Here is an 11,776-nt window from a genome sequence, read left to right on the forward strand (position 1 = left end):
GTTTGTTACACAGCGACTGTGGATGTGAGGCTACTCGGCAAACACCATCCCGTTTGACAGGTGCCCTGACGTCGTGGTTGGCGTGGTTGTCCGTTGACCAGAGTGCCCTCTTCCGTGAAGGACACGAGCGTACGAACATCTGTTGACAGATGATCGTATCGCGTAAAAGCTATCACTCGAGTCTTCCTTGTACTGAACTGTCTCTGATGAATCAGATCTGACCTTCCTTACGTTTTTTTTTTTCCTTTTGGCCTAACTTTTTCTCCCATTTTCACCAAGTTTTAATTTTAACTTTTTAATATTTTCTTCTGATGTCAAATATGTAGGGTTAGTTTTTCTACGTTTCTTATTTTAGGTTTTTAGTCTAGTCGATTGTTCAGTATTTTGATTGATGTGATGTAGTTTGTTCCACTGAAAGGCGCAGGCCAAATATCGTCTACTTCGGTAGAGGGGCCAGACTGAGGTTATAGGGCTCTTCTTCCAGGAGACGTTTCGTAACGTTTGTCTGCTGTAACATATGTGTCAGCTCCAGTAGTGGACTGAGGCAGAGATAACGAGATTCTTTCATAGATCTTTGGCCTGATGGGTTGATGGTTTCATTCCCTACAAGTCCATCTGAATCACACTTAAATGCGCAGTACGGAATTGCATCTGGATTAAAGGGGTGGATCCCCGTTGCTTTGAATCCAGACGTGGCATTCGCTAGCGTCACTGTTTTTGCGCAATATTCATGAAGAAGCTCGCCAGGTTATAATCTCGCCATTTTGCTGCGGCACTTAAAAAATAATATAATTAATAATATAATATAATATAATATGTAAAAACACATCGGTCCAGCGGCGGCAGTTAATGCGTAGTGCTACTGGGAAACCAAACTAAAATGATATTATACGAAGATGGCATCTGTTCTTTCGGATACGTCCGAAAGAACAGATGCCATCTTCATACCGTTAAGGCTAACCAGCTGATGACTTCCTTCAGTACGGATGCACATGAATTGCCTGAAATCTTACGGGAGTGGATGGACTGTCTCTCGCGAGTAGTGGGTATAATGGCAGGGGCACTACGCAAGTAGTGTGTGTACTGTAAGTTGAGAATGTGGGTCTCACGGGGAGCGTGCCGGCGATAAGTCCCTGCAGTCGCACTATCCTCTGTGCCCTTGGTGGCTCAGATGGATAGAGAGCATCTGCCGTGTAAGCAGGAGACCCCGGGTTCGAGTCCAGGTCGGGGCACACAACTGACCCCGTTGATGTATTTCAACGCCTGTCAGCAGCTAATGGATTGATTTAATTGTAAAATGATTTTATGCATCTCAGCAAACTCCAACAGCTATACAGAGTTAGGGTGTGAATTATGGCCACCTAGAAGTAGCATAACATTTTCACCTGGTTTATAAGGCAAAAAATGACCTCTTAGCGATTGGAGAAACATCTCAGCATTCACGTAGGCGGTTTTCCTTGTGGCTTGTTACCCCAACCCCCATTCTTTTTTATGTTAATTCCCTTCACGGCAACGTAAGAAGGGAGAAACATCCCTTCAGTATAGCAGCATGCTACCACGGTAACAGTTTCTCCTTTTCAGACGATTGTAACTACAGGAACTATCTTTGATCATCTCTCAGCTATAACAGCGTCTGGTCAGTTGTTTAATTGACACTATCTCATCCACACACCCACACACACACACACACCCACACACATATATCTGCCTCTAACAGAACCAGTCTTGGGGACGTACCTAGTTGGCATCTGTAAAAAAAAAGTGAATTCCCGTCCAAACTAAAAAATAAAGAGATTTTTACGGAATGGCTAACTGTGCCAAAGATGGTATAGCCATTTCTCCCATGTGGCAGAGACAAAGGACATAGCATGTCATCAAACATGGTGGACGAGAACGCAAACAGAAACAACATGATGGTATGCACCCCAACCTATAAAGCCCTGAAATGTACGCTTTCGAAACTTCTCACAGTCTAACTTAAGAAAAAAACGAAAAATATTTGACATGCTGTACAATATTAAGGTGTATTAAAAACTGAAATAATGAAAAATACAGTTTATTGAAATAAAGAGTCAAGAGGAGCATTGACGTGTCACTCACGACAATGCTTTACTATCAACTGACTAGCAGCACAGTAAATCGTGTAACTGGAGAACTAGAGCCATCGGCCATCCCTCCCCTACGGCCATCTATTCCTGGTTTAAGGGGGGTAGGACGTCAAACGGATCGACTTGGAGCAGGAAAGGCACCACAGGACATTTTATTTTCTACTGTCTATACTTTCACAAATAAATTCATATAACTTTGTCAGAATGACCAGGAAGGATTCGGGATTCAGACTCATAGCAGTGGAAGTTCAAAAACATAACAAAATAATTTTTTTTACATGTGAAATTTCATCGTTTTTCCCTTACTATTGGCTGCATTTGTTGCTATAGGTACATTTTTCTTCACAAGTAAGTGAGATTCTTTGATGTATTTTGCACTGCATACGAAGCATACTTACAGGTGTACGAAACCCTCGAATTTTTCAAATCTATTAAAAACTGTGGTAAAAATTGAGATAATTAACTACAAAATTTGATTTTTTTTCCAAACAGAAAGTTTAAAACGTAACAGCTCATTCATTTTTTCATAAATTAAATAGATTCTAGGGTTTCAGACACCTGTAAGTATGGTTTGTATGCTGTGCAAAATTCATCGAACAGTCTCTCTTACTTATGAAGAAAAGTGTACCAATAGCAACAAATGCAGCCAATAGCAAGTGAAAAAATCATGAAATTTCACATGTAAAAAAATTATTTTGTTATGTTTTTGACCTTCCGCTGCTACGAGTGTGAATTCTGAAGCCTTCCTGGTCATGCTGACAAAGTTTTATGAATTTACTTGTAAAAGTATAGACAGTGGAAATTAAAACGTCCTGTGGTGCCTCTCCTGCTCCAAGTCGGCCCGTTTGACGTCCTATCTCCCATAACCTATGTCAAACAAAATATTCGGTAGACAATGAATACAGATTGTGTAAAGAAATCCATTTGACTGTCATCAGTGGAGGTGCAAAAGTGAAGTTCAGGGCAGACCAGCAATATTCTGGGCCCTTCCCTTGACCTTCCTTACGCAGGACACGCACTTCATCGTACAGCGCACTGCCAGGATTTCCCGACGTACCTTGAGCACGCTAAGGAGCGATCCATTAGATCAAACGCTACCGACGCAGTAGGGCGATTATTCGACCACAGCGCTCTCCAAGGACACTTTGAGACTGCGCAGACCACACAGAATTAGTTGCAGAAAATGGACGTACACCGAACAGCTACTTAATCTTTAATCTAGATTGTCGAAGCTGCGCTAAGAAAATCACGGAAAAGATTGCGAAGGCGGAATAGTGCTTAACACACGGAAGAGGGTTCTTCTTGAAAAATTATGCGGCAACAGATGTGAACCAACAGTTACTAACATTTTGGAAACGTTATAATTGTATGGAAAATAGGCACTCGAAACCACACCCCTTCCTTCCGTAGGTAGTCAATTATCAAAGGCACAACCTATGATACACCGCAAAGTGTGACTTGAAATGTCAAACAGTCACTTGTTTTCCTCATTACGTTGCAAGCTCATCTCGAAGTTCTCATTTTTACATAATCAATGAAGATCCACACTCACCTCAGCTGTGAAAAACCTGTGATTAAATCAATGACCCAGTTCACAACTAAGACTTAAGTTTTAATTCTACGGTACTACTTTTAACCATCGATGTGCCATTTCTCGACATTCTGCTACAACAAATCGTGTCAGAGATGAAATGTTTTTGATGACTGCTTTTTACCTTTATTCCTTGAAATAGCACAGTATCATAACCTCTTCCTCTTTGAGCGAGTCTCTTTACAGACTCTTCCTGACCATTTTGGAGTATTCTTCGCTATTCCCAACTGTTTTAATCAATGTGGCATTATCTGAGATGTCCAGCCACTCTCGAAGATTCTGCAACAATGATAAACTCTTCTCTGTCAAGTTCCACTTTTACTTCTATCTTTCCTTCTGTGGCGAGCTGTGTATTTCTCACTTCTGACTACAGGCCCAAAATACGCTGCTTTCCTACGTTAGATGATGTTTCAATGGCGACTTCAAGATTTATACCAACACGGTGGAATACTTCAAGTGATCTGCCCATGACATCTTCAGTATGGGGTGACACAACCACATTTTCAGCGCCTTTAACATATTTGTGGATTGTTGTTGTTGTTGTGGTCTTCAATCCTGAGACTGGTTTGATGCAGCTGTCCATGCCACTCTATCCTGTGCAAGCTTCTTCATCTCCCAGTACCTATTGTAGCCTACATACTTCTGAATCTGCTTAGTGTATTCATCTCTTGGTCTCCCTCGTCGATTTTTACCCTCCACGCTGCCCTCCAATACTAAATTGGTGGTCCCTTGACGCCTCAGAATATGCCCTACCAGGCGATCCCTTCTTCTACTCAAGTCGTGCCACAAACTTCTCTTCTCCCCAATCCTATTCAATATTTCCTCATTAGTTATGTGATCTACCCATCTAATCTTCAGCATTCTTCTGTAGCACCACATTTCGAAAGCTTGTATTCTCTTCTTGTCCAAACTATTTATCGTCCACCTTTCGCTTCCGTGCATGGCTACACTCCATACAAATACTTTCAGAAACGACTTCCTGACACTTAAATCAATACTCGATGTTAACAAATTTCTCTTCTTCAGAAACACTCTCCTTGCCATTGCCAGTTTACATTTTATATCCTTCCTACTTCGACCATCATCAGTTATTTTGCTCCCCAAATAGCAAAACTCCTTTATTACTTTAAGCGTCTCATTTCCTAATCTAATTTCTTCAGCATCACCCGATTTAATTCGACTACATTCCATTTTCCTCGTTTTGCTTTTGTTAATGTTCATCTTATATCCTCCTTTCAAGACCCTGCAAATTCCCTTCAGCTGCTCTTCCATGTCCTTTGCTGTCTCTGAGAGAATTACAATGTCATCGCCGAACTTTTATTTCTTCTCCATGGATTTTAATACTTGCTCCGAATTTTTCTTTGGTTTCCTTTACTGCTTGCTCAATATACAGATTGAATAACATCGTGGATAGGCTACAACCCTGTCTCACTCTCTTCCCAACCACTGCTTCCCTTTCATACCCATCGACTCTTATAACTGCCATCTGGTTTCTGTACAAATTGTAATTTTACCCCTGCCACCTTCAGAACTTGAAAGAGAGTTTCCAGTCAACATTGTCAAAAGCTTTCTCTAAGTCTACAAATGCTAACAACGTAGGTTTGTCTTTCCATAATCTATTTTCTAAGATAAGTCGTAGGGTCAGTATTGCCTCACGTGATCCAACATTTCTATGGAATCCAAACCGATCTTCCCCGAGGTCGGCTTCTATCAGTTTTCTCATTCGTCTGTAAATAATTCGTGTTAGTATTTTGCAGCCGTGGCTTATTAAACTGATAGTGCGGTAATTTTCACATCTGACAACACCTGCTTTCTTTGGGATTGGTATTATTATATTCTTCTTGAAGTCTGAGGATATTTCGCCTGTCTCATACATCTTGCTCACCAGATGGTAGAGTTTTGTCAGGGCTGGCTCTCCCAAGGCTATCAGTAGTTCTAATGGAATGTTGTCTACTCCCGGGGCCTTGTTTCGACTCAGGTCTTTCAGTGCTCTGTCAAACTCTTCTCGCAGTATCATATCTCCCATTTCATCTTCATCTATCTCCTCTTCCATTTCCATAACATTATCCTCAAGAAAATCGCCCTTATATAGACCCTCTACATACTCCTTCCACTTTCTGCTTTCTCTTCTTTGCTGAGAACTGGGTTTCCAAATGAGCTCTTGATATTCAGCAAAAAAAAAATATATATATATATATATATATATATATATATATATATATATATATATATATATATATATATATATATTTTCTGTAGCATACAGGATAGCAGACGTATTGAGAGAAACCCAAAATAATAAACGGCATTTCAAAATGTAAGGATCAATGGCTAATGTAGGATAAAAGGAAACGAAATTGCAGTTAGTGTCGCCAAACAGGTAATATATGACGACGAAGAAAGCAATATTACAGTATTGGCTTGACTTCCGACAAAAACACAAACAACTAAGAAGACTTGAATGGAGATAGTAATTGTCAGATTCCACGAAAACAACAGGCAACATTATGCCACTATATCACCAGCAATACTAAGCAAACCTAGGTGCCCAAAGACCTGTTATGGCAGAATCACGTGCGCTTCAGACAGCGTCTACACTGCGTTCATGCTGTCAAAATTTTGTGAATATGGAATTACGAAGGATGTGAACCACTTGTTCTTTGGATGCGGCAGTTGAAGACAACAAACACTGTTTTGGCGTCTGGCGGCGTTAAAATGTTCTCATTCAGCATCTGCGCTGACTCTCCTAGCGACAAGGTATATAAGGAAGTCTCTCTCTTACGGTGTGCAGAGAAGTTAAACATGTTATTTAGAGATGTGCAGTCATAGAAAATATACAATGAATTACTGTTAAAATGAAGTAGAAGAAAGTTGTAAATTTTAATTTGCCTGTTAATTTACACGAGTTAGTACAGGAACTATAGCTGACACATTTAGGACCTATGCAGCATCTGTGTTGATAGTGCTGCTACTAGCAATGCAAATCTATAAACTATCTAAGTATATAGTGTGTAGCTTACATTACAGTTTTGTCACAATTTTGTTCTTTTCTTAACTGAATTAACGCAGTAGCACATTACGTCTCATTCTGAATTTTCGACCTAGCTATATTTCTCGACGTAATTCAACAAAAATGATACATACGACCTACTTAAACCAGCTGAAGAACATACTAAGAAGTTTCAAGAATTAAGTATTAAAGGTTAGAAATTGTATATTGATGACTCTGTGGGAAGAGACCTAAAAGCCAATAAAAAATTTTATTCATTCAGTCTTCGTACATCCATATTTAAACTGGATGAAGTTGGGACACAGCTGGTATAACTTTTATTACAAATGAAATTCCTCCAGCTGTACTTAAGATTTTTTATTTACTTCGCTACTAGTTTCGATGTTGCGTCAACGCCATCGTCAGGTCTGTACACTTTGATGAAATCAGTTGTGTGGGGCTCAGTCTAGAAGTTCGCGGTGAGACCAACACGTGCCCCACATGCTACGTAAGCCAAAAGTTACCTACTGTATTTTGTATGTAAAAAATAAGTCGCTGAATACATTCCTGAATTTCCATTGCTGAATTTACATATTTATTCCAATTACGTGTCAGGAAATTTTTTAACACGAGTTTCTTAATGTCGGTCAGTAATGACCGTCTTCAGATCTGAATATACAGAGTTTTCTATTCATAAGGAGTCAGCATATGTAAACATGGTGCGATCAAAGCTTCGTCGCATTTATCAGTAATACAAATACCACACGCACACAGTTTTAGTGGACTTGTTGACTCTATGAAGCATCTTATTAGGTTTGAAGAATGCGATTATTGACTAGAATTATGTAAAAAGAAAAAAGGTTTGTGGTCTATAACTGGAATAAATACATAAATACCTTCCTGGATCACTGTGGATTTTTTTCTCTACTGTGTCGCCACTCATTGACTAGAAGGCCAAATCTGTTAAAATTAGTAATTTATCTGTGATCTTGTAAATTTTATTTCAAATCTATTTCAGTACCTCTCCTCATATAGCTTTCCACATATCAAATGATTATATCAGAAACATAGCTAATGCTTACTGTTCTAATAACAGCATTATATTATCGTAGAAGAGCTTATTTTCCCTCAGTACTTAGTAGACTTAAGTCAGCACTTCATTCACAGATCTCATTCATTGCTTCCAAGCTTGTCCAGCGATGGTAGCGAGAACCTATCGTATAGACCAGGTGGGGGAGAGTCTTGCAAACTGAGTGTACACGCGTACCTTAAGCCACGACACTTGGTAAAAGGGAGATTATTTTCTCAGTAATGCTTTAACAATTCTATTGCCATGTGATCGGTTTTGTCGATATTGTCATTGAAACAGCACTAGTCATTCGTCCAATTTTTTTTATTATAACGCAGTATTTCAAACCAATGCAAATTTTACGAATAAAAATTACTCATTTTAAAAAAACGCTTATTTAAAACTAAAAATTTTACCTATGGCTGATTGATATTTCATTTTTTCACTCGGCCATTAGTGAAAAATAAATAACACCTGCTATAACCGAGACCAAACACATCCATTTCATAACACAATGCACACTAAGTTTTTTTACTTAAACGTTTATTTTTCCAGTATCTCATTACAGTCCTTCAGTATAGTCTCCCTGCTTCCTAACGTCTCGGAAGCTCTGTTATTGCATCCGGACCATCACTTCTATTCATTTTTCCAATGGCTCAGGTAACAGTGATACAAAGCTCTTTCATAGAAAGGTAACGACGCCCACGCATAGTTTTTTTTCAACTTCGCGAACAAGTGGAAGCCTGGTGGACTCATGTCCGAGCTTTAGGCAGGATGTGGCAGCGCTTCCCGTCCTTATTCAAGCAATTTTTGGACAGTAAAATTGCCGATATGCGGGCTGGCATTGTCGTGGAGATTGGGTGGCCCAGCCTCGAGCAACAGATGTTGGGTTTTGTGCATTTTTCTGCGCAGGATTTGCGTGAAGTTACGATAATACACTGCTGAGACACTTATTCCACTTGGGACTGTATCTGTCATGATGATCCCTTGGTGATCATAAACATAAGTCATCATTTGCTTAACATTTAATTAAGCGCCTCGAAATTTTTTTGGACGTGTGGACTCTGAAGCTCTTCACTAATTGGACAGTGATTTCAGCTGCGGTTCAAGGTCTCTAATCCAGGTTTTATGAGCAGCGACATTTCGACAAATGGCTCTGAGCACTATGGGACTTAACACATGAGATCATCAGTCCCCTAGAACTTAGAATTACCTAAACCTAACTAATCTAAGGACATCACATACAACCATGCCCGAGGCAGGATTCGAACCTGCGACTGTAGCAATCGCGCGGTTCCGGACTGAAGCGCCTAGAACCGCTAAGCCACCATGGCCGGCGACAGTTCGACACACGAATCCTTGACCTTCATGGTAGAATCGTTGTCTGAGCAAGTGGGACCCATCTTGCGGAAATGTTTCTTTTCTTCAACTCGTTTATCAGAATACTGATGATGGGAAAATTCCTCAGAAGTCTCTGCGATCTGCCAAAAGTTTCACACTTCGTTCATCTGTTGTCCTTTGTCTTCGGGGTCTTGGATTATCGTCTATGTTCATTCGACCACCACGAAAACGATTAAGCCAACGTCAAACTGTGCTACAGTCCACTGTTAACTCACCACAAACTTCAGATAACGAACTGTGGATTTGTATCGGGTTTTTGCAGCCTAAAGATTCGATCTTGATGTACGCCTCTTGGTCTTCGACAGTCACAGTAATTGAGACCCCTGCAAAGTTCTTTTCTACCTCTCGTCAATTTCCTGTTGAGAGTACCCGGGGAAAAAACAAAAACTCTTGCTTCTTCCTAAAGCTCCCAACTTCATCTGACGTAAATTTCATTGTTATCGCATCAAACAGACCACAATAATACCAACCTGTGCATTATTTATGAAATGTCCCTCGAAATAACGATTATTCATAACTGAAACACCGGTATCGGTTTTAACTAGTCGCTTTTTCTCATCCCTAGTTCAGGTTTTGTAGGCGCCCCGGGGGTCCCGGTCGCCTACGGTGGACTGGATGGCCGAGCGGTGACCTCTCCAGTTGTCAGGATGCAAGGAAATGGCTGTAGAAGCGTCAGAATCGCCAAAGAAACATTATTAATTCATAACACCTTTATTCCTGCCGAGTACAATGTGGCTTGGTGATATCGACGACCTTCCCCGAGTCCTCGCTGACTCGTAGCGATGACACCAGATCCGGGCCGCGCAGTCTTGCTAGCGCAGCGACGTAGTGGAGGAATGCCCTTACTTCGGCCGCGCGTGGCTGGCGACGTCCAGCTGGCCGGTGGCTCGGCTGTGGACAGCAAGCTGCTACGCGTGGAGGCTCCGGGTTGGAGTCCCGACGCTGTCGGCACGAGAGGCGTTCTCGTAGTGCGGAGTGTACTCTATCCCACCCCGTCTTCTTCCCTGCTCCTCCTGGTGGCTCGTCCGCGTTGGACGGGCGGAACGGGCTGCAGTCCCCCAGCGTCGCCGGCTCACCCGGTTGTGACGGTGGATGCGCAGGGCCTAGGCGCCGCACGATCTCGTCGACGGCTCACTGATGTGGTGAGCATTGGCGGCGAGCGAGTCTGCCGCGATGTCTGTTAATCCTGGGTTGATGATTGACAGCGGCAGCAGGGAGAACCAGAACTGCCACTGTCCCCTCACGTCTGCAGCTGGATGGGCCGCCCTTACTGCAACATCTCCTTGATAAAGATTAACATGTCGGTCACCGAGCTGAGCGCTACGCAGCGACCCAGTACCCATCTAACTGCAAGTCTAACTGCGAGTGCGACTGTCTTGTTGCTAATAAAGCTGGCGTATTTAAAGAAGCACGAGCGACGTCCTGACGTCATGCTCGTTTGTAATGACCGCATTCGTTCCACTTATACTGCTGATCCATCTGTCGTACTCGCCCCTTAGGTGTTCTTGCGACAGAGTTACATGTTGTTACGACAGACTTACGCGAAGTTGTGAAATGCAGCACAGCTGACGCTATACCTCTGTCTTGCACTCTACGAAAGTCTCCGTCTAACACAAACCCGTGTGCTGAGGAATTCTCTCTCGCCTGTTGTGTGTGACCAGGCCATTGCCCTTGCGTGGCGACACATTCCGATATATGCGCGACCCTCCTACCTCTTGGCTAACGTACTGCTTCTGGCTCTCGGCATAGGCAACGAAACTTTGACAATATTCCACGTTTCCAACTCTTTACTATTCCGCGACACTACAGTTTATACGCACATTTTTATTGTGATTGTGAAGGACTGCAGGCTGACGTGGAGCAAACCTCTCGTGTCGGCAGGACGGTGACTGTGGAGGAGGCGACGGCGTACGCCAACACCCAGGACGACTGCTGCGTGTTCGTGGAGACGTCGGCGAAGCGCAACATCCGCGTCGACGACCTGTTCTACGAGCTGTTCCTGGCGGCCGGGCTGCCGCTGGAGATGGCGCCCAACCACCACCGCCGGCTGCACCCCAGCTTCGGCAGCCCGTGCGCGCTGCCGCCGCCGGCGCCGCAGCACCGCTCCAAGAAGTGCTCGCTGTCCATCAAGCGGCGCCTCAGCGACGCGTGCGGCGTCGTGGCGCCCAACGTGCGCCGGCCCTCCATCCGGACCGACCTCATGATCATGCGCACCAAGACCTGCTCCCTGGGCAGCAGCGGCGGCGGCGGCGGCAGCCGCGACGCGGGGCTCGCCGGCTCGGGGGGCGCGTCGCGCCTCGCCGCCCTCGTGCGCCGGAGCGTCGGCATCGGCGCCGCCACCGGCGACGACGTCGGCCGCTGCGTCGTCCAGTGACGCCCCGAGGCGCCGGGACGCCGCCCCTGGCTGCCGACCTCGCGTGCCACCTTTCTTCGCTGCAACTCCGACGAGATGACGACTCTCGTGTTACTGGTGAAAAATTCTGAAACTGAGCCTCTTCCTTTTTTGATTTCCTCGATAAATTCTGCGTGTGTCGTGGGCTCAGACGTTCCGTTCCTGAGGGGCCTCAGTTTTTCTGAGGCGGAACCTTGAGATAGAACCACGTGCAGGCACAGAGAGT

At 43.5% G+C, this 11,776-nt stretch overlaps 1 protein-coding gene across 1 annotated transcript in view; it reads left to right on the forward strand.

The window, feature by feature from the left end:
- The window catches only part of LOC126355325 (GTP-binding protein Rhes), a 494,539-nt gene extending 483,007 nt beyond the window's left edge, over window positions 1–11,532 (forward strand). Inside the window, exon 3 of the mRNA XM_050005619.1 lies at window positions 11,040–11,532. Within this exon, the coding sequence (XP_049861576.1) occupies window positions 11,040–11,532 (493 nt within the window). The remainder of the gene's footprint in view (window positions 1–11,039) is intronic.
- Window positions 11,533–11,776: the final 244 nt, after the last annotated feature.

The sequence above is a fragment of the Schistocerca gregaria genome, chromosome 3 (assembly GCF_023897955.1).
Source record: "Schistocerca gregaria isolate iqSchGreg1 chromosome 3, iqSchGreg1.2, whole genome shotgun sequence".
Classification (NCBI taxonomy): domain Eukaryota; kingdom Metazoa; phylum Arthropoda; class Insecta; order Orthoptera; family Acrididae; genus Schistocerca; species Schistocerca gregaria.